Source organism: Tauraco erythrolophus, chromosome 2 (assembly GCF_009769465.1).
Source record: "Tauraco erythrolophus isolate bTauEry1 chromosome 2, bTauEry1.pri, whole genome shotgun sequence".
In the NCBI taxonomy this organism is placed as follows: Eukaryota; Metazoa; Chordata; class Aves; order Musophagiformes; family Musophagidae; genus Tauraco; species Tauraco erythrolophus.
The window spans coordinates 121,076,172-121,100,411 of NC_141466.1; the positions used below are offsets into that span (position 1 = coordinate 121,076,172).

The 24,240-nt window shown below is 42.4% G+C and overlaps 1 protein-coding gene across 2 annotated transcripts in view; it reads right to left on the reverse strand.

Annotated features, from left to right (window-relative positions):
- The window catches only part of GPCPD1 (glycerophosphocholine phosphodiesterase 1), a 48,795-nt gene extending 28,340 nt beyond the window's left edge, over window positions 1–20,455 (reverse strand). Inside the window, exons 1-4 of one of the 2 annotated variants that reach the window (XM_086631847.1) lie at window positions 20,405–20,455; window positions 8,770–8,855; window positions 3,819–3,903; window positions 2,835–2,919 (exon numbers count right to left, since the gene is read on the reverse strand). In XM_086631847.1, coding sequence (XP_086487973.1) covers window positions 2,835–2,919; window positions 3,819–3,903; window positions 8,770–8,818 — 219 coding nt within the window. In that variant the 5' untranslated portion in view covers window positions 8,819–8,855; window positions 20,405–20,455. Of the gene's footprint in view, window positions 1–2,834; window positions 2,920–3,818; window positions 3,904–8,769; window positions 8,856–19,652; window positions 19,715–20,404 lie in introns of those variants that run through there. The other variant, XM_086631846.1, reaches the window with a different exon arrangement.
- Between the last annotated feature and the right edge of the window lie 3,785 nt (window positions 20,456–24,240).

The window sequence follows — 24,240 nt, forward strand, 5'->3', positions numbered from 1 at the left end:
ACATACGATATACAGAAAACTTAAATTTCAGACAAGGGGGTTCTGGTGTGTTGTCCCCCCTACAACAAACAGAAGGTATATGTAGAATAAAACATGGGAAGATCCTCACAGTAAGGTAACTGGTAGGGGATTATGTTTAAGAAAAGAACAAACCTCGAGCAAAATAGTTTAAATCACTGTCTTATTTCATCAAGTGTATGTATTTTCTTTTAGAATGTTTAAGATGACTCTTACATTATCATTAAAATGTTTACAACATAGTAAAAGCTCTTGATATGCAGGAGCCAAGACTTGCAATCAATTTTATAGTAAAATAGTTTTTGTATATGCATTCATTTATTTGTATTTCTACAAAAATTCTATAATTTTCAATATATTAAGTATATTAAAAAAAATGCTATATTTATGTAACCAAAATCATGTTAACACCAAAATGCTTCAGTGCAAACAAACTAAACTTCCCATGACGTACTATCCTTGAAGCAAAATAATTTAACAGAGATCAAATAATGATTTTTTTTTAAGGGAGATGATAAAAAAACTTTCTTATTTTTTTCCAAAATGTGATTATATCTATTCTCACATCTAGGCTGTATCAATATTTTGGATATGAGAACTATCATTTCCGTGTGTAAACATGTATCACCCCAGCTTTGCCACCATGCCCATCTCAAGCATCTTCAAAGATGCGATTGATACAGAAAGGACGGGAATAATAACTTCAGCTGGATCTGCCTTCAGTGTGATTTACTCAATTATGTGGTGTCCAATTCCTATAGTCAGACTTTAACACATATTTAAGACTACACATGTGTTTAAGTTTTCCTGCTACAGACCATGACACGCAGAACTATGCTGATATAAAAAGTTAATAGTGTCTGAGGGATCATATACTGCAATCCTATCAAATCTAGGAAATTAATCACATGCAATGCCTAATGAAAAAAAAATCACCGAAATAAAAATATTCAGAATAGTTTAACTTAGAGGTGTCTCTTCCTTATCAGAGTTGTTAATGCTGAAGTCCTCCAGTTACTGTCTAATTTAATTATACTATGCATTATATTCCTGTTAGAATGAAGGGATCCTGCTTTATTGCTATTCTTCAAAAAATTTGCAAAGAGGAAGAAAACATTGTACCTGGAATTCTTTTCTTCAAAAGACTTTCTGTTTTAAGAAATAAAGTCCTGTGCACTTAACAGGTGCAGGCTAGACACCACTAAGCGGATAATCATGTACCCTGGCAATTCGCATACTTTGTAGTGCGGCTTTCTTTTTTCCTCCTTTTTATATACAGTAGCTCTCTATGCTGGTATTCCATAAAATTTATACTTACCTTGGTAGACTCTGCATCATATGGTACATAAAGCGTGCACGATACAGAGCACCTACTTAAAGAAACACACTCACCAATACATATTGTAAACTTTTTCAAATGTTAATACAGAAATTGTGTTGTCTATGAGCACATTTTCTGCCAGTCTGTTCTCACTAAGTGTGCTTTTTCTAGTGTGCTATTGCTTACATTTTAAACTTATGGGCATTTGCAAAAAATATGAGGCCCATCAGAGCTGCTACGCTGTAAGAACTATTCTACTTTTGGCCTCAGTTTGACCACAGAAAAAGAAATCTATTATTGGCCTTCCCTTCTTTTGCCTCAGAATAACAACTTAAACATCAATTTCAGATTAGACTATTTCACATGCTGTAATGAAAAAACAGAATTGTGTTTCATTTAAAATTAGTATCCTTCACTGAGACAACATATCTGTCAAGCATTTTTCCAGTGAAAGAAAGGCTAGTCCAGCAGACAAACTTACATGCTCTTGACAGTAATTTAAAATATTTAAAAGACAGACCAGATGACTCTACAACTCCTTTGCACATTTCCCTACAGCCTTCAGAATCCCAATTTCAATGAACTAAAGCCCAAGGTAAATAGCTACAGAATATTAGTAGAATAAAGACAGCAAAGAGCTTTAAATGTGTTATTTCTTACAGTTATTACTTGTTATTAAGAAAAACAGTTAAAGAGTAGCTGCTTGTTTTCCCAACTTATTCCAACTTTTTTCGGGATGCAGTCTCATCCCTAGTCTAAAGAACTTCCCTCTTGCCCTAGTACGATTTGTACAGACCAGCACACATACATTCAATTCTGACATCAATACGTGTAAAAGCACTCCTGTGTCTGTCTATTGGTTGTTTTTTTTTTTTCCCTCTACCAAGTCATGCAAATACCTATATGCAAACACTGGGATGCCTCATTCCTTGTTTCACCTTTTCACTCCAAGAGATTAATATGTTAATTACGCAGCACAAAAGCCAGTTAATACTTCTCATGCTTCACAAAAAAATCTGAAGTAATTTTAAAAACTGTAGTAGATTAGGCAAATTTAAATACCCTTGCTCACATAAGCCATTTCTCTCCTGCTATCCATTGCTTCCATGCTAGAGATCCTTACCCTGCTGAAGTCCATACTCAGCTATAAGTGTGGAAGTTGTTACAGCCCCACTATAACTAATGATAGCTTCACCACATCATTTCAGCTTTGTAACAACGTCAGACATTTTAATACCACTGGAATTTTTAAAACGCTAACGCTGGTAAAAGAGAGAAGACAATTTAACAAAAATAATTCAAGTTAATGGCATATGGTCATGTATTTCCTGAAGTGAACTGCTTGTATTTCCAGAAGTGTTTTAATGCTTCATATGTTGCAATTTAAGATTTAGTTCTAAAAACTCAAGTTTAACTCCGAAAATACTTTTTACTTCAAATAAAGGATCTTTTTACTAGGGGTAAGCCAATTTAAAATAGAAAAGGTTGTACATACCTTAGGTTCTAGGAAGTACCCTTTAAAATATCGATACCGAACAGGAACTCCTCTAGGAAGCTCTACAGTAGCTTTCCATAATTGACTGTGGAAAAGAAAACAAAACACACAAAACAGTTTCAAAATACAGCCTAACAGCTACCTCAGACATACATCTGTCCTAAGTGATATTACAAAATCAAGTTTAGTGTACTGCCACAAGAAAGGTTTTTACAAGGTGTCTTAGCAGAACACACACAAAGTACAATGCTTAGAACTGAAGTTGCACTTGCTAATCTACACACCTGGAGTGCTCTAATGGAGCAAGAATTCTCATCCTCATTTAACAGATGGGGAAAATATGATGCAATAATTTCAGGGACTCATCCAAGATCACACAGCGAGTCACTGACAGAATTATAAATACATCCTGCAAGCCACATTTTCCTGCATTGTGCAAACAGTGATAGGCAGGGCACCGTTTTAAGAAAACACTGAATTCCTCTGCTGTATTTAAACTTCCTTCATATATACTCATGTTTATATACACAAAAAGCACTTGAAGAGTTTTGATGCAAATCTCATTTTAAATATTTGTCTCCCCATCTCTTTATAGCCACAATAACAACTTGTACAGGTTAAACCCAAAGTAAACACTGTAAACATTTCCTATAGCTTGCTCTACAGTTATAGGACTGAGAATTATCTGTAGTAGTTTCTTATTCAAAACACCTACAACTAAATTACTGAAATATGCCACCCACAATGGTAGAAGCATCATCTGTAAACAGAAAAGCATCCCCAAGTTAAACATTTTCTTAGACACATTCCTAGGCATTCAAAATGTTCAAGGGCAACACAAGAAATCCTGGAGAGTTTTACTAAGAGTACATGTAGCTCAATAGTTTACAAACTCAAAGCCACAATAAATTTGTTGCTCCAGAACTCCAGCTACCAGCTACTTCGAAGAGAACAAATAAAAAAAAAAAAAAAAAACCAACTTACCGATCATCAGTTTGGAGGACCACTGCAACTTGTGGATTCCAATTTCCCAAAGCACTGCAGCTCCCACATATTGCAAAAACCTCTCCTAAAAAAAATCCAAACAAACAGAAGAATCCCGCAATCGTCATTACTCAAAAAATGGAATTAATAAGTACAATCTACATGGTCAAACCTTCAAGTATTTTAAACACCCATCCAAAACCCCTCGTTTTGGTTCAGAAAGGAATTTCCCCCCTACTCAAAACAACAACAGTGTTTTCTTCTCCATCATAAAGACCTCACTGAGAGAGGGACTACTGACAACTCTAGCTCTTAAAAGGGCTGGCTTCCAACTTGTCCTGCAGTAATACTGTTCAAATATATCTGCAAAAGCAGCAGGCAGATTTTCACTATAAAATGCACATTGTCAAGATAAACCAGTTTTTTTCCTATATACTGTATGGGTTTTTTTATATATATATACACGCACAAATAGTACTAACATACATGTCTAAAACCATAATTCTCTGAAATTCATACCAATAATCTACAAAGCACAGACAAATATGAGGTTGCTAGCATCATTAGCAGGACAACACGTCCATTTACGTGTATTCCTGTAAGAAATAAAATTAATTTTGCTGCTATGCTTTCCGTTTTTTATTGGATATAAAAACATAATGCTGTTACACACACAAAAAAAATAATTAAATTGTCACACTCCGTCTACCCTAATGCATACATAAATATAAAAAATTACAGTAGTATAAGAATGCTTGCTACTGGGATATCCAGAGTTAAAAGTTAACATTGCAACTTATCTTTGCTTTTAATATAAAACACACACACACAGAGGACTAAGAACAACAACAATGACAAATACAAATGGAAAGGATAAATTAGTATTCTGCTTTTACAGAGTTTCAACAAAATTTTTAGATACAAGCAAAAAAAAGTCTGTTGTAGAAGGAGAAAATGTGATGTTTTTAAAGTATATTTATGCACCATGTGCTTAACCTTTTAGTCTTGCTATGCAAAATGTAAGAACTACCAGAGTTTTAGAGCAATTTTTAAATACAATGTAATCAAAAAACCACAGAAATTTACTTCAGCTTCGAATAGGAAATGTCTAAATGTAAAGTTTCAAACAAAGGCACCCTTAAAGCAAAGTATACATGAGGAAGTTCAGCTAAAGTTAAATTAGCCTCTAATATGGTTGGGGGGAAGGGGCAGGGGGATGACACCATTTGAGAAAAAGGGGAGAGGGTATCCAGAGTCATCCTGTGTGCCTCATCAGCAGGAAAAGCAAGAATCAAACTGATGGCTGAAAACTGAGATTAAAAAAAAAAATATATCATCTTAACAAAAGCAAGATACAAATATCTGTGATGGTGATTTCATGTTCTCAAGCTGGGAAAGCAGCAGCAATAGCTTTGGAGCCACAATAATCTGAAGATACAAGGTAGGCAAACTATATACAACAAAGATACTCTACCTTTTACTAAGCCCAATATCATAGCTGGAACTTCAAGTCTGAAAAAAACAGCTCTGAGGATATACTTATGCCTCTAAAATTGTGTCCTTTTTTTTTCCAGCTATACAGGGTAATCAATAAGAAACAAGTTTGCCTAGCACTAGGTTTGTTTATGAAAGAAATCCCTACAGACCCAGAGGTTGCGAAAAAATTACAAAAGCCAGGAATTCAGTAAAATAATTTGTTCCTTAGAAAAGCTTACTGAAATAATCTTTGACAGTATCTTGAACTAGAAACCCTTTTTTTTATAAAATCTTTCATTTCAATTCATTAAAAAAAAAAACAAGCTTTTTGGATGCTCGCTGCAAGCATACAAATCACCTGTATGAGTATACTTACTATGCAATTCACTGCACAGTTATCTAAGTGTGCTGGTTTAGGCTGGGACAGAGTTAATTTTCTTCACAGCAGCTACTATGGGGCTGTGTTTTGGATTTGTGCTGGAAGCAGTGTTTACAGCACAGGGATGTTTTAGTTACTGCTGAGCAGTGCTTACACAGAGTCAAGGCTTTTTCTGCTACTCACCCCACCCCACCAGGGAGTAGGCTGGGGGTGCACAAGCTGGGAGGGGACACAGCTGGGACAGCTGACCCCAGCTGACCAAAAGGACGTTCCATACCATAGGATGTCATGCTCAGAGTACAAAGCTGGGGGAAGAAGAAAGAAGGGGGAGAAGTTCAGAGTGATGGTGTTTGTCTTCCCAAGTTATGGTTACACGTGATGGAGCCCCACTTTCCTGGAGATGGCTGAACACCTGCCTGCCAATGGGAAGCAGTGAATGAATTCCTGTTTCGCTTTGCTTGTGTGTGGGGCTTTTGCTTTACCTATTAAACTGTCTTTATCTCAACCCACAAGTTTTCTCACTTGTACCCTTCCAGTTCTCTCCCACATCCCACTGCCGGGCAGTGAGCGAGCAGCCGCGTGGTGCTTAGTTGCCAGCTGGGGTTAAACCACAACACTGGGTCAGGTGCTTCAGGTTTTCCACTCCATACTTCACACTTTATTGTTTGCTTTTGCAGGAGGGAGATACAAGGGAGTGGGAAGACTATCTTAATACCACACAGAATTTCTGACTCAAGGTATTAAACAGAAGCTAATATTCTTTTAATATCCCTTTAAAATACCAGCACTTGGTACATCTTAGTGTACACACTGGCCAATCTCTGAAGTGCCATCTAAATTATATTCCTCTTAGTAGCAGCTAGCTAGAATAGTTTTAAACACAGGAAAACGTGTGAACATTCAGTGAATGCTTATCACTCAGCAAGGTACAACGCACAAAAGCATCATTTGAACAAAACGTGCTGTCACTTCTACGCTCACTTCAACAATTATACTGCAAGGCTGAACCAGGATTTGCAAAACGCTGCTTAAATTATCCCAGGAAAGGCACAAGAGAAACGCACGATAAACTGGAGCTGCCTTTTCAAAGGCAATTCTGAACCTAGCGGGGTTTTGGTTTGTGTTTTAAGCTCAGAGGTCCTCCCTCTCTCCTTGCCAGGCAATCCAGTGCTGCTACTGGCAGAGCTCCTTCACCTACCGCAAAGCAGCAGCTACTCCAGGCCTTCTGCCCAGTCTCAAAGCTCACAACAGCCTCACTCATGTTGCAACCACTCTGCTCTGGCCAGCTCTGCTGGAGCAGAATTTTTGTGTACAGTTGGGATCAAGAAGCTTCATTTTTTATTTCCTATTAGGTAATATCTGGCTACCTAGCAGTTTCTTCATATGGGACTGTGTCCCAAGGAAGACTTAAAGGACTCAAAGCCAGTAACCAGTGACCCTTTTCCTTCCACTAGGATGAGGCAAAAATGAAGCACTCCATGTCACAAATATATAAAAGCTTATGTCAATGTGTCGGGCTTCATCAACAATATCAGCCCCAGAAGTGGTCTGGCTACAGGGAGTGAGTCAAAGCATCATTCCTATTCTGGTGATGCCCTTTTATCCTGCCAGTTAGCCTGGAACCACTGCTTTGACATCAACAGGAAGAGACAGTGATGAGGACACAGTGCGCACGTTAGTGCCCAAGGTGAGGATTCTTGTTTCACCAACTAACTACTCACCACGGTGATCCGACAAAAATCAGTACATGACATTTCTAAATAAACAGGAAATTTTGCTGTTTGCATAACTGCTGATGGCTCTGAAAACTCACCTCTCTTCTTTCACAAGACCGCTTTTTGCAACTGCTGCATCTCAAAGCTCTTCTCCCCGGTCAAAACTGACAGCATCATAAGCAGAGGCAACATTCTATGTCACCTCTTTATGCTATACATATGATAAGTATATCCACTAAGGTAGGATCTAGTTCTCTCTAATCCTCATTTTCATTGCAGATATTATCAGTGAAAGAAAAACTTACAAATCTAAAGTCAGCTTTGCTAGTGACAGTGCCATGACAACAGCGGAAGCAGCACTGTAAACAGGGCAAAAAGAGCACAGCTTGCAATATTCCATCTATAGTACACCAGTGCTTTATAGTCTCATTTGATCTAACGTTGATTTTTTCTTGAATCTCAAAGTTTTCTCCAGAATGCTACAAACCCACTGCTCCTTACTAACAGCTTCATGTCCACGTTGTCTGTCAATGATCAGTTCCCAAATTCCCAATCAAATGGGAGAAACACAGGAGAGGTCTAACATGGGACAGATGTCAAAACTTTTAAAGTGTTTTTATCATTTTATTTCCCCCAACTACAAAAGACACTTATGTCACCTGGCATTTGTCTGTAACAGGAATTTCACCAATATGTATATGCTTCCACATTCATCTGCTTCTGTTAGGCAACCACCAATTAATTGTTTGGTGATTTTCCTTCATCATTCCTAAAGACGAAGGTCAAAGTAATAAGCACAATTTACCAACACTAAATCTTGGTGTTCTACATGATCTGACACCTTGTGTTCCTCGTTTAAATTACAGAAGTTATTTTACACATTTTTACACAGATGGAATACTGAATTAAACTGCATATTCTTTCTGTCCTTAACACCGTAGAGGTCACATGTTGTTATGGAGAACTTTCAATAGGGATGCAGAGAGAATAAAAAACAGAACAAATACGTCAATGCATGCCTAACTATCATGGTCCAGAATGTAAATCCTCATTCCCATGGAATAAAAAGTTACTACAGACAGAACACTGGTTTTAAAACAATCATAACCATAACAATCATAACCATATCAGCTGGCATGAAAATCTCTAGCACTGTATGGAATTGTTATTTGAAGAAAAAGGTAAAAATTAATTCCCAAACCTCATTTTCAAATTCATATGTGAAATTCCTTAATTGATGTATTTTATAATGACTTATTTTGATATTTGAACTGACATGCTCTTTTACCTCTGAGGAAAAAAGAAAAGACAGCCTTTGCACATTCTGTTTGGTTTTCTTCTAGTTAAACCATAGAAAAAGGAGAAAGTAGGATTAGGGTACCTGGTACTGATGGTCCTCGTACTTCAAAAGTGACTTGAGAAGAGGTCATGCTTGCAGAATTTTTATCTTAGGGTAGCTGAAATCTCCTATAGTGGGAGGAAGAAGATACTACATTTCAGGAACAATACACTACATCCGTTGCTGCCCTGAGTAAGAGGAAGAACAAATCCCACCACTTCTGTGGAAGCAAGCCACTAGTGATTTTACTGTTTGAGCAAGCAGTAAAAATAGAAAGCTCTTTAAAACCAGCAGCAGCCACAGAAATTAGCATCCAGCTACAGAACACACTGTTGCAACACCGGCATGAGAAAAAGACTACTAAATCAAATACCATATGCGAATATCAATATAATGCAGCATTCATCAGTCTTCAGCTGAGACTTTTCAAAAAACAATGTTTTGACTAATTTTACTCTCAAAGAGACCACTGGAAGTTATAAGACATTTTAAACGGTGACCTTTGGCAAGCAGTAACTTCTGACTGTTCCCCTACGCTATCCTTCAGCATTCTCTTCAAAACACAAGAAAGGTTTCATAGCCAAGAACTACCACCTTGAAGGAAAAAGGGGAAGAACCCATGACAGAAGACAGCTCTCTGCTGTCACGGGCAGTGACTTGTTCACCACCTTGGGCTCCACACCCCTACCAATACTTCCAGCCATTCACATGGAACACCAGCAACTAGAAGCACCAAGAAGTCTTCAGAAGACCACAGCAGGAAGGGACTGCTTGCATCCTCCATAGCCAGGACAGTAGTTCATAGATTCATAGATTTCTAGGTTGGAAAAGACCTTAGAGATCATCGAGTCCAACCATCCCTAATCCCCATTAAACCATATCCTCAAGTAGATCATCCACCCTATTCTTAAACACTTCCAGGGATGGGGACTCCACCACCTCCCTGGGCAGCCTATTCCAGTGGCTGACAACCCTTTCAGAGAAGAAATACTTCCTAACATCCAACCTGAATCTCCCCTGACTAAGCTTATGCCCATTTCCTCTTGTTCTATCACCCGTCACTAATGTAAAGAGTCCTTCCCCTACCTCCCCACCATCTTTTCTCAAGTATTTATAGGCTGTAATCAGGTCTCCCCTCAGCCTCCTCTTCTCCAGGCTAAACAGCCCCAACTCCCTCAGCCTCTCTTCATAAGTTTTATTTTCCAGCCCCTTGACCAGTTTAGTCGCCCTTCTTTGGACTCGCTCCAGGAGCTCAATATCTCTCTTAAAGCGAGGGGCCCAAAACTGGACACAATATTCCAGGTGCGGCCTCACCAGTGCCGAGTACAGGGGCAGGATCACTTCCCTGCTCCTGCTGGTCACACTATTCTTGATACACGTCAGTATCCCATTGGCCTTTTTGGCCACCTGGGCACACTGCTGGCTCATATCAAGCCGGTAGTCAACCAACACCCCCAGGTCCTTCTCTGCCAGGCAGCTCTCCAGCCACTCTTCCCCGAGCCTATAGCGATGCTTGGGGTTTTTATACCCCAAGTGAAGGACTCTGCACTTGGCCTTATTAAAGCTCATGCCATTGGCCTCGGCCCAACGATCCAGTCTGTTCAAATCCCTCTGAAGGGCCTCCCTACCCTCAAGCAGATCGACACAGCCTCCCAGCTTGGTGTCGTCCACAAATTTATTGAGGGTACATTCAATTCCCTCATCCAGGTCATTGATAAAGATGTTAAACAGAACTGGACCCAGCACTGAGCCCTGGGGAACCCCACTGGTGACCGGCCTCCAGCCGGATTTAGCCCCATTTACCACCACTCTTTAGGCCCGGCCGTCCAGCCAGTTTTTAACCCAAAGGAGGGTGTGCCTATCCAGGCCAGCCGTTATCAGTTTCTCAACCAGAACACTATGAGAAACTGTATCAAAGGCTTTACTGAGGTCAAGGAAAACTACATCCACAGCCCTTCCCTCGTCAACTAGGCGGGTCACCCTGTCATAGAAGGTGATCAGGTTTGATTGGCAAGACCTGCCTTTCATAAACCCATGTTGACTGGGCCTGATCACCCAGTTAACCTGTATGTGCTCATTAATAGCACTCAAGATAACCTGTTCCATGACTTTGCCCGTCACCGAGGTCAGACTGACAGGCCTGTAGTTCCCCGGATCCTCCTTCCGCCCTTTTTTGTAAATGGGGGTAACATCCGCCAGCCTCCAGTCCAGCGGAACTTCCCCAGTGAGCCAAGACTGTCCAAAGATAATGGACAGGGGTTTGGCAATGTCATCTGCCAGCTCTCTCAGGACTCTCGGGTGGATACCATCAGGCCCCATAGACTTGTGGGCATCCAGCCGGAGGAGCAGTTCCTTGACCCGTTCCTCTTGGATCACAGGAGCTTCGATCTGCTCTCCCTCCCTGCTCTCAGACACCGAAGGCCAGCTCACCTGGGAACTACTAACCTTATTATTAAAGACTGAGGCAAAGAAGGCATTAAGGACCTCAGCCTTGTCCTCATCCCTAGTGACTAACGCACCCCCTGAGTCCAGTAGGGGCTGGAGGTGATCTTTAGCCCTCCTTTTGTTATTAATATATTTATAGAAAGACTTTTTGTTGTCCCTTACGGAGCTGGCTAGTCTAAGTTCCAATTGGGCTTTTGCCCCCCTGATTATCTCCCTACATGTCCTAACTTCCTCCCTGTATTGATTCCTGGATGCCTGCTCATTCTTCCAAGACTTATAGACATCCCTTTTTCTTTTGAGATGTTCCCAAATCTCCTTTGTCATCCAAGCTGGTTTTCTACCCCGGCGGCTCGACTTCCGGCACACAGGGACAGCTCGCTCCTGTGCCTCCAGAATTTCCTTCTTGAATAGTAACCAACCCTCCTGCGCCCCCTTACCCTTGAGAGCTATCTCCCATTGGACTTAGTTAACCAGACTTCTAAACAGCCCAAAGTCAGCTCTCCCAAAGTCCAGCTTGGCCGTTTTAGTGCTCCCCCTTCTAACTTCCCCTAGAATTGAGAATTCTATTATCTCGTGGTCACTATGCCCCAGGCGTCCTCCAACCTTCACATCTCCCACAAGACCTTCTCTGTTCACAAACAGCAGGTCTAGGGGAGCACCTTCTCTAGTCGGTTCACTGACCAGTTGTGATAGGAAGTTGTCCTCCACACTCTGCAGAAACCGCCTAGACTGTTTCCTGACTGCCATGTTATACTTCCAACAAACATCAGGTAGGTTAAAGTCACCCATAAGGACAAGGGCTAGTGAGCGCGAGACTTCCCTCCTTTTTCTACCCTATTTTCTACCCTCCCCCAATACACAATAACTTGATGGAAAAAAGCTGGCAGAATCCCACTTTCTCCATTACAGCAGAAACACTATTGATGTAAAATATCCTTTTATATTATTTATTAAAGTAGTAGCCATAAAGTCCAAGTCTAGATGTTGCTCACCCAAGTATATTCTTTAGAAGATGGGCGGCAAAATAATCATACTAATTGCATGCAGAATTAACTTTGCAATGCTCTCAACTAATCCATTTCTTTCTATCACCGTGGGTTGTGGTGGTTTGGGTGTTTGGGTTTTTTTAAACCTAGCAAGCAGAATGTTTTTACTGCTAGTTCTGAACAGGACAAAAGCACTTTATTTCAGTACAATGTTGATCAGCAATCTTTTAGTAACAGCTTTAATAATAATGACAAGAACTACTAACAGAAAGAAACAAGAGAAAAATTTTTCTGGAGAAAAATCTACCTTTCACTAGCTCTACTACAAGCTCTTGCCTTCAAAGGGCACAGGGCAATTTAACAGGTGCCTTGAAAGCAAGGAAAGCTAAAGACAGTCAGACAACAAGTAGAGAAAGGAAAGAAAAAAAAGCTCATAATTAATCCTCATTCCTCCTGACAATCAGAAAGTTAGTTAAGGTCTGAAGTTGAAACACCTACAATTTTTCTTCTGGATGTTCTCCTCCTCCTCTCTTAATCTATTCCTTTTTTAAGTATTGCTGCCTTTATGTTACATCCCTTTTTCTCCTCCCTTATTTCCCTCTCTCCATGCCAAGGGAGATGACACTTCAGTGGTAAAATGAGAGCAAGAGAATGGTAGCAATATACGTGTTTCTGGTCATATATTCTAATTCTGCATGTAATCTTCTACAAGTAACATTCTGTAAATGATAAACTCCCAAACTACTGAAGCTAGAAATAACCACACTTAATAAACAGGAATTCCATGAAGGGCACACTCTTTATGAACTTGTCACATGTGTCATTTGGTGGTATATATGTTAACAGCAACACATTCTAGCATTTATCTTTAGCAGTTACTTATAGATACAGTTATTTATAGCACAACATGTTTCAGTGCTGAAACTAAAACTGGACTTGTGAAACTGGTCCAGTATGACACAAAAATCTCAGTTTGAAGCAGAGAATATAAACTACTACTGTGCATTTATGATGACATTGAACAGTTCAGGGCCTTGGCTGTTTTCACCACTGTTCTTGCTTGGACATCCTTTAACTGAAAAGGCAGAAGAGCCAAAGGGGAGATGAAGTAGGCAAAAATGCCTTGCCGAAGACTACAAAGCAGGTAAGTGACAGCTGAAGCCCGAACCCAGTTGCTCGAAGCAAGAAGAGGCTTTTGCCTTGTATCCAAAGCCGATGCAGCCCGACTGAAAATTAAATGTGATGAAAACCAGCATGTCTGTCTTATTACAAATTAACTACTCATCCATTCCTAGAGAAAATCTGAAATCCTGTTATTACGTCTACAAAGCTTTTAGTTAAGATTGTAAATATTCAGTGTACCTACCTGCAAGACCTTTTCTGAACCGCATGGCAAAAGAATAGTATTTTTCTATATAACAGTAGTTAATTGTAAGGAGATTCTGATAAACTGACTTTGTAAAGTTGTCAAAATACTGCTCAAAAGGCATTTTTTCTCAAAGATCTACTCAATCTGCCCAAGGGATGTACATCAGGAGAAAAAAACTCCAGTGTACATCATCAAACACAGGCATGATTTTTCTAGCAGAACTGCAGCTACAGGTATTGCACTTATATTCACATATAGGGTCAAAGCACCACTCCTCGTCTTAAAGAAACATTTTCTATCAGAGCTAGATTCATTTAGGGGAAAAAAAGTTTAACTGTCCAGTTTCTGAGAAGACAGAGTAATTTAATTCCCAGAGGGAAATGGCAAAAAAACAATAGACAATCAAATCCTCTGACCACTAGGTGTCAGGCGATCTTTTAAACCCCATGCTCCTTCCCCCAGATTTTCAGCACCGTCTCACTAAAGCAGCTGGCAAAGCATAACAAAATCCTCTCTGCTCCCCACACCTGTAAAGACAGACTGTTTGGGAGAATGTAAAGAGTCCTCAGCTCCGAGAGTTCATAACTGTCTGCTTAAGAAACAAGTTAGAACAGTTACATGAGAAATGTTAAATGCTTCCTAATCAGCAAATGTTAACACAGTCAACCGAGTAGATTTATGAACTAAGAGTCCTTGTGTGACGATCATTTTTAAACAACCTTTGGGTTCAAAAGTATTAAAACTGAATTCTCATCTGCGCAGCTACCTGCGTCCAAATGCTAGCCTGGGGTGCAAACAATTGCTCCTCATCCTACGTCCTACCTCCTCCCTTCGGTCAGTTTCTATGGACTGCAACTACATGCAAGCAAGCAATGAGCACTTGAATTTCAGGCATTTCCTCCTGGGAAAGAGATCTCACCCACGTAGATGTTCACACAATGGTATCAGCACTTCACTAAGAAAAAAAAGGTGTTTCTCTACCTAGAGATTCTTGCCTTTACAACAGAAACATGTTCTTTCCCCCCCAACATGTCACAGTTCAAGTCTCTCTCTCACTCTCCTCCTTTCACAAAGCAAATCCTTACCTTTCACAATCCCTAGAGGCTTCCCAAGGAGATGTCGACCACACAGCAGCAGCACTCCGAGCCCTGAGGCTGCACTGATCGGCCTTCAAAAGCTTGACTCAGGTAACCCTGCCCATCAACCAAGCTCACTGTATAAAACAGGCTGGCTGTAAGGCTTTCAGAGCAAGGGCAAGATGAACAGCCTAGTAGGCAGGGTCACGAGCAATCCAGGCTCCCCTATCAGAAGAAAAAACTCTCCTCATGGTCTCCAACAGGAAGAAAAGCAACTGGGAATCTTGTAGTTTCAGAAATCCACTTACTTGCCTTCATAAGCTCAAAAGAAAAGCAAGAAAGATTTTAAGCACAGTATCCTGGCAGGTTGAACAGAAGAGAAAAAAAAATCTAATATTGCCTGTAAAGCCTTCCTTTTCACAATTTTCTCCTCCTCACAGGCACCTGATGAGTATAAGAGCAACAGGAGTTAACGTACTTCCCTAAATAATAGGAAACCCAAGCTCTCCCCTCTTGATTCTAGAAGGGCACTTCTAGAAGATATAGCCAGACAGCTGCAGACCCCTAAAGGTACTTGGGAGAAGAGAAAAGATGACATTGCAGACTCTCCTTCTGAAACAGGAGAGCATAACACAATCAACGATTAATGTATCACAAAATGTCACAGCTTTCCTCTAAAATGAGGCAGCAAAGTTCATCACGATGGGGAAGACCAAGATAATTTTTGGTTGTAGTCAAAATACACGAGAACACAGACTTAATTTAATAATTCCAAGCTTGAAATTAATTTGAACCTTCCGGCTTACAGGTCTGGTGGTATACAAACCCCTTTCATGACCCTTCAGCTTTAGTAGATTATTTCCTGTCCCCTTCCCCTTAAATTCCTTAACCTTTCAAATATATTTTAAGAGGTATTGGCTGTTTGTTGCCCCACACCTCTCACACAGTATTTCAGGCTTAGATAAACATGCACCAAGTAATCCAGGACAATCCTGGAATATAACAGCCTAGCTTGCAAAAACTGAACAAATTTTAGACTCATAAAAATTCATAGCATGCATAAAGCCAGGTGACACGCTCCCTCTCAAGACTGATCCCTTTGAAAATCTCTCAAGTGAGATTTTTAATATCAACTCAAATAGGTTTGCGAGGCTCTGACTTTTAACACTCTAAAGGCAGGCAATGTTTGAGACAGGCTTGAAGCACAACGTGATCATTTTTTTCTGCTAGAAGAAAAGAGTTACAAGCCTGAAGGCCTTGAACTTTCTTTTTGTTGTAGGGACAGAAAGCTTTCGAAATTAGACAGGAAGCACTTTAGGCAACGATATTAAGACAAAACTGAATCAAAAGCTGACTTTTATCAACTGAGTTGGCTGTAAGGGCTACAGAATAGTTGGTTATACTTAGAAGGAAAAATATGCATTGACATCTAATGGGGGAAGAAAGGGGAGACAAACAGACCAAGCTCAGGAAATTCTACAGAAGCTTTCTAAACTGGGAGGGCCCAAAGGGAAGATTTCTATTGAAAATAATCAGAACCATAACAAAAATAACTCCAAGATTAACAGAGAAGCAAAACGCTGCCCTTCCAGTACATGAAAGGAATCCAAAGTGTTCTGAGTCTCATCCTCTCTAGGATGCATCTAATGGAGCGTGAACCACTTCATTTAAGCTCCTAGAAGTTAGATGACCCAGATCATATGAGACCTTAACCCTTCACATGGACTTGGTTCATTGAGGAAAATCAGTATTTGGCAACATGCTGATGAAAAAGCCAAAAACCAGCAGACTTATACCAAAATATACTGTTGCAAGTCTTCCCCTGTCACCTCCCAAAAAGTCTGAAGACCCTACCTAATAAACTATTAGTAGAAACTTCGGATGTAAAGTTATCAACCCAAAACTGTCTTGGGTAACATTATATTTAAGCATGACTGGATAATACACAACATGGATTTTTCAATAAGGGTAAAATACAGTTTACAAAAGTATCTTTTTAATGGGAGAATTTTTTTTAAGATATCCAGGTATATGCATTTTTTATAGGTACTTAATGGGATTTTTCAAAGGTAATTAGACAATTAAAATGAGACAGCTAGGTACCTACGTGCCATGATATTCCCAGAATGCATTTTAAGATTTTCAGACACCTGGTTCTTAGTATAAGAATATTTTTAACCACTACATTACATCTGTTTTTATAATAAGAATATTTCTAACCACTATATTGCTGAATTTGCTTAGTTATATGTGGAAAAATAAAGCCCATCTGTGCACAAACAGGCTCTTTCATACCATTAGCACACATTTCAACACAGACCACAGTGCAGACTACTGGTACTGCAAAAAGTAAACATATGCTCAATTATTTCAAAACATCGCTCCCTTTTTTTTTTTGCATTAAAGATCGAAAGGGCAAGGACCTGAAGGCTGCAGTATTTTTGCTTTTATTTTTCTGATTTTAAGCAGACATTCTCCACCTTAAAAGCACAGACTCATAAGACCTATCAACACCAAGGAGAGGCCCAGCTCCAGCCTGAAGCAGAGGAGAGGTGCCACAGTGCCAGCCAAGTCATCCGACAGCCGAGAGCGCACGCTGGCAGGAGCACCAGCAACCTCCCTCGCAAAGCCTGCGTTTGACTACCACGCACTGCAGGAGAAGGTACTGTACTTATATTTTACCTTCTTGAAAGCTGTACTGTATGCAGCAACAGAAAATCCATCACACGTCAGATCTCGTGCTATATTGAACAAAGACAAGATATGAGCCTAACCACACAAAACTGCTGTTTTAAGACACAGTTTTTTCATTTTTATTCATAGCGTTAGACTCTCAAGCATAAAAATATCAACTTGTGCTACTTCAGACTATGCCTTTAATATTTAAATGATATCTATTCAAATTTGAATAAACTTGTAGTATGAAGAACAGATTTTATTACTTGTGGTTGGTCCTAAGAATGTATCAGAAAACTATAAAGTATTTCTAAAGTAACAAATTAGGTATGTAATAAAATTAAGTAACAATAGTCGACAACACCTGGATTTTAGAACCATGTCAGAGGACATGCTCATCAGGACATTCACCCTAACAACTGGAGGAGAATTTTTAGAAACGATATTACAGCATCAACTCCTTCATTTTTACCCAAACAAGCAGAAGGTTCTTCCTGCCCCCTCCTTTCCCCCTGCACCTTGAAAGGACATGGGAAAGGACAGCCACAAAGTCAGCAGCTCTTTCATACTGCATTGCAGTATTAACACCGGACAGAAAACAAACTTGCATACAAGATTCAGACATGCTGTTCTGATTCAAAGGCAGGAATTTCACCAATAGATCTACGCTGACATTTAGAAACAAGCAAAGCCGGAGTACTATTTCTGAAACAGCATCGCATTAGTAGATACCAACACAGAAAAATATCTTTAAGATGCTGGTTTCAGTATCAATTTAACTACCTGTTTGCAAGGCCAAGCCAGCCCCAAACACAAGATCCCTATCTGACATGTTATGTTCACCTACAATGCACCTGCTTTGTTTTAAATAACAAGAACTTAACAGTTTTCAGCATTTCATAATTACTTGTTCATATAGCAGACTCTTCTGTCTTAGCTATATCACAGGAGTTTTGTAGAAGCAAGCTCTTGAAAAAAAACAGGAAATGGTTGGGACATATTTGCAAGTAAACCAGAACAGCCTCAGTTTGATTTCTCTTTGCTGAAGTGCTGTTCATTATTAACATGTGGCTGACAAGGTCTTAACCAAGTAGTAATTTAGCTCTTTGTGATAATACTAACATTCCTCACTTAGAAATGACATAGACAAACAACACGTATAACGCTCCCCACAGCTCTCAGTACTCAATACATCAGCAACCAACTTTTTTAAAGGGTTTTCAAAGCCTGTATCCATTTTATTGAGAAGCAACCTGCTTTACTAAGAGATTAATTATGTGGCAGTTTAGACTATTGGCTTCTATTCAAGACAAAGAGCATTCCCCTGATTTTTTAATATTTTCTATAGTTATTTTACAGGCAACAGTGCTAGAATAGAAATACATATAAAAAAATCTAGAAGGAAAAATATATTTTATAGTAAAAAAGAAGTCTATTTATCAAGTATTTCTTTCTATTATTAACATTTAAAATATTTTGAAGGCTAATCTCCATCTAACAGTGCATGCTTTAGCGAATTAAAAACACTAACACTCTGCAAGACAAGCTATTAATTGAAAAGGAAAAAGACAAAAGAATAGGAAACCGAATCTGTGCCTCCTGCAACAGCCCGGGTAGGAAGCAGGTAACAATCTACAGTTGTCTTACTAGTCCCTATAAGACCAAGAACACTAAAACACACGTTGGTTGCTTTGGACTGAAGGAACACACTGAGACAAAGAGCGGAGCACGCACACCCTCACCCCCCCCGGAGCTGACCGGCGGCTCGCCGCACCCCGACGGGCACTTACCGAGCGCTGCCCGCCACCGCGGGGGCTGCCCCACCGCAAGCCCCGCACAGCGCAGCTCCGCGGCCGGCTCCCGGCCCGGAGGCGGCGCGCCGCGTCCCCGGGCTGCCCCGTCCCAGCCTCCCGGCCGCTTACATAACGCGACAGCCGCGGGACCGCCCCGGGTGAGGGCTTTCAGCGGGGACGTAAATAAACAGACCGGCCGGCCCGGCAGCCCGCCAAGCCGCGTTCACCGGGTGGCGGCCCCAGCCCGGCCACCGCAGCGCCGGCAGCCCGGCGCGCCCGCTGCCCTCCCGGCACGAAGCCGCCGCCCCGGGCCGTGCGGCACCTCGGCCGCCCCCGGCAGCATGCAGCCTCTCTCCTCCCACCTCCCCGCCCCGGGGCACGCAGTCATTCCCCAGGTCGCAACACCCCAACCACGAACCCCCGGAGCAGCTCGCGGGGGGACCACTTCCTCAGCGCCCTCCCCACACCAGTAGCGGGAACTGACCCTCCTCAGCCCCAGGTCCCCCCCAGGGACACCCATCCACCGCCCGCTGCCGCCGCACCGCCCCCCCGCGGCACCCGGCTAGCACCGCGGACCAACCTGGCCAAGCACCGCTCCCGGCTCCAACCCCTTTGTGCGGGGCTGCAGGCGGCGCCGCCCGGGCTCCCTGCCCCTCCTCCCGCCGCCGGGGTCCGCGGCCGCTGCCCAGCGCCGCCTGACAGCGCGGGGGAGGGGAGGGGGCGGCGCGGCCGCCAACCGGTTCCAGCTGCCCCCGGCAGAACCGGGGCGGGGCAGCGCGCAGGAGACCGCCCCACGTGACCTCTCCTCGCCGACGCGTCACTCCCCGTGGCTTCGGCCCCGCTGTCCCCGCCTCAGCCAATAAGAAAGGAGCAGGAAGGGTTTGGGAAGACCGTCCCGTTTCCTCGAAAGCCGCAGCGCGGGCCCTGAGGGCGGGGCGAGGGAGTGCGGGCGGGGCGAGGGAGCAAGGGGGCGGGGCTACGGAAAGGGGCGGTGCGCGAGGGGTAGCCAGGGCAGTGGGAGGGGGCGGTTGCGCGGGGGCACGGGGTCGCGGCCCCCCGCCCGCCCGCGGCGGGGGCGCGCTCCACCCTGCCCAGCTCTCCACAGGGCCAGGCACCGGCAGTTCGCCGCCTCGCAGCCTAATAAGTGCCGAGCACCGCCATCTCGGTGCTTCCCGCGGGGAGCGCGGCACCGCTTCCCCGGCGCAAACCGACGCCCCTCAGGCCTCGCGTCTCCTCAGGGGCGCGCATCAACAGTCTCCTGTCGCCGCCGCCGCACGGCCGCGCCGCACCCCCGCGATCCCCGCGCCTCCCCGGCCAGCGGCGCGGACTCACCTGGCCGAGCGCTTCACCTGGCTTTCCAGCCCCGTTGTGCGGGGCTTCGGGCAGCGCCGCCTGGGCTCCCCGCCCCTCCTCCCGCGGCCGGGGTCCGCGGCCGCTGCCCAGCGCCGCCTGACAGCGCGGGGAAGGGGGGAGCCGGCGCGGCCACCAACCGGTTCCAGCTGCCCCCGGCCGAACCTCGCAGGGGGCTGACCCACGTAGCCTCCCCTCGCCGACGCGTAACTCTTCGTGGCCTTTCCTAGCCAATCAGAAGCGAGCAGGAAGGGCGGGGGAGGGGACGATGCTTTTTCCTCGAGAGCGCGGGGTAGGAGGGGGCGAGGCTGAGGGAGCTGAGCGGCTGTGTGGGGTGCGGTAGGGTCGGGTCAAGGTGAGGGGTGGGAGCTGAGGAGAGGCCTTGTTGAGGCGAGGTGGGCTTCTGCTGCCATCTCCCTACCCCTTGAGAGCACTTTACCTCATGCAAAGGCTGCTCTGGGAACGGGTAGTCCTGTTCCCTTGAGGTGCTGCTGAGTTGTGGTGGATTGGGTTGGCTGTGAGCTCATGGTGTCAGGGACATGATGGCTTTTTTGTGGTATGGAGGGGCAGGCAGTGCACCTTTCTTCAAAGGCTTTGGTCTTTGTGGGTTTGATGGCTGCTGTCTGTCTCCATGTGTGTTTTTGCTGCGTGCAGGTGCTCTGGCCCTGCTGGCAGGATGTGGTCTCCCATCACCCGCTGAAATTTGGAGCTGTAGAAGCTGGTGCCCTCTGCTCCTTGTGTGCCTGGGTTGGGGCTCCCAGGGAGCCCCCCTGTTGTCATGCAGGCTCTGCCTCTTCCTCTGCACCGGTCTGGTTGCCTGTGTGCCACATTGCATAAGCCAAAAGGGCTATTATTCATAGTACGGTGAAAAATATGTCTTCACAGCAATGGCATAGAGGCAAACCAATGTGGGAGCGTACATGCTGGAGTTTTGAAGCTGCAGGCCAAGTTTAAGCATGATACTTGTCTTTGTTTCAGGGTAGCTGAGACAATTGGGTGAAGACCCTGGGGAGCCTTGCTGCACTAAAAGGTAGTATTGTGTTTGGGACTATGACCTTGTGGCTTTCCTGAAACCTGATTTTATGACAAAAAGGGTATCCCACTGGAATTTACCCAACAAAGTACTAGCAAATAAAGGGAAGCTATTTTCCTCTGTGTTTTTGAGGGAGCTCGTGCTCTGTTTTGTAGCAGAGCTATGGAGTTGTGATAGTATGACTAGTCTTTTCACTCTAATAATAAGCTTGCATAAATAGTTTGGTAAGTAACTTGCTTCTGCTTTATGCAACTTGTGTCACCTGACAAAGAAGCTGCAGTGTGAGTATGCAGAGAAACCGCTCATCCTGTCTTGCATTGGGCGTTAGTGCCATTGCAAGTATGCTGTCCTTCCATTTGTTGTTTAGACAGAGGGCTATTTTCCATTCATTCATCCCCTGCAAATCCAGCCATGTTTACAAGTAATTTGTGACATAGTCCTGGATGTTGTAGGGAAAATAAAAGCTAATATCAGATGTTCTATACCAGAAAAGTATGTCATACTTCTGAATTGCTGAGGTCTTTATATGAGTATTGCAAGATTAGAATACTCTGCTTAACAGAAAAAAAGGTAGGGGGAGATATGCAGTAAAAGGAAATGATAGCCAAAAGCAGTTTATTTTGAAGCCAAAAGGATGAGAGGAATTCCTTTGGATAAGGAGGAGGCAGGCTTAGTGAAATGTGCTTGTTGGAAAGTGAAGATGAACATGAATGTGAGCTACTCCAGTTACCAACTCTTAGTAAGTAAACGTTAGGAGCCATCACTTCTACAGGTGTAATCAACAATGAGATGAAGAAAGAAGAGGAAGAAGGAACTTGAGAGAAAATACTATTTAGAAAAGTAATTGTCCACCTGTTTTCTCTTGCCTGCTTTTAAGATTTATTCAAGTGATTTGTTGTAAAGCTGCAATAGAATGGAACCCTTTCAAACGTGCTTTATTGTATTAAATTTTTCGAAAATGGGTCCTTGATCTGGTGCCAGTCATGTTATAAAATTGTACTGTTAATTTTTTGTTAAAAACTAGAACACTTGGTCTATCTCAGCCCTAGTGTTTATTTCAAAAAACACCTGCATCTAGTCGAAACTATTATAGCATTTCCTACTGTAATTCGTTGTAGCTAAAAATTGCAATTTACACCCTAAATGGATTCAAGAAATACTCGTGTGTTCATTTTATTAAAGATGTACATCTCCCTAGTTCTTCACTAAGATAAGAGAAGCTAATATCATCAGCTCAATTGAAATGCTTAGCAAATTGTCTTTTTCTCCGTGTAATCTTATGTGGTTGATTTCAGCTGAAAGCTGACATTCTGTCAAATAAACATTTTTTAATTCTTCAGATATCTTAAAATAGTATATATTTATTCATTTGGAAAGAATGTTAAGAGAAGATTGTGTGCTGCATTAAGAGAAACAGCTGTTTCTAAACAGCTTAATTTGTCATAGTGATTTTCAAGGACTAATTTTCTCTTTGAAGGTGACTCAAGTTTGTCAAAATCAGAGACGTTCTTCATTCTGTAATTGATAATGTTTTTCAAAGCAAGGAAATTTTGTTTAACTGTATGATTCTTTTCTCTAAATAATTAATGTTACTGTGATTGCATCAGTAGGACTGCTTCTTGGGTTGAGGCAAGTTTTCTGCTCTCTACTCTGCCTCAACCTGTGAGATCCCCATCTGGCTTTTTTCTTAAGCCTTTCACTGAAATACAAATTTTAATAGCTTTATTCCTGGAAATAATTTCACTGCACTACTTGGTCTTGCTGAATTAAACAAAACCAGCTAATTAAGAACGATGATTAAGCTTGTGCTCAGTGTAAAGCAGGTAGGAAAAGGGTGGGATGGGAAATATTGTTATGCCTTAGTTTAACCTGAAAAAAGTCTACATTTAATTAACTTGTACTTTTTTTTTCCTCCTCCTTAAGGAGTTGCTTCAATATGGTCAGATCAGATAAGGTCATACTTTGCCATGACGCAGCAGGCAAGTCTTGGCTACTCCTTAAGACAATATAAAACTGTACAGTAATTAGAGCGCATAGATGAGTTTATAGAACTCTTCTTAAATACCCGTTCAAAAATTTAAAATCAGTGGTCTGGTTTTCTTGTTACATAGCAACAAAATAAAAACAAAGGAAATGGGGTTTTATGTCATATAACCTGAGCAGAATTGAGTTGCTATGTGTAAAAGTCCCAGAGAGATCCAGAAAGGCAAGGCTACGAGATCTGTTTTGGGTGTACAAACACTATTTCAACTATGTGTGCACACGTTGCAAAGCAAGTTTTCTCCTTTGCACTAGAGTAGTTTAATCAGAATTGCTAGTGCTCAGCCAGCGCTCTCTGGCAAACTGCTTTTGTTCTGGCAACGATACTGTTGTGATGAAGTTGCTGAGGAGGAGTGAAAGCTAGAAGATGCCGTGTGCGTGCAGCCTTGCCAAACCCTGTGGAAGCTGCCTTAAAACTGTGCTTTGCTCCCAGCTGCGACACAGGGAATGAAGTGAGGTTGGAGGTGGTGTGCACCATACGCAGAATATCAAAGTAGCTTTGAGCTGTGCTAGTTCAGATGCAAAGCCCAACAGGACTTATGCAGCCTGGGTTTTGTAAATAATGGCAAGATTACTTGCCCGAGTGCAGGAAGTAAGTGGTTGAGGCTAATGTGTAGGGTACACTAGCAAATCTATTCTAAAAAGGCACTAGGAAATGTCTTTGAGGTTTAATGTCCATTTCTTCAGCTGCTAGAATTACAGATTCGGTCTATAAATCAAGCTTCATTCATGCTATCAGTAGTTA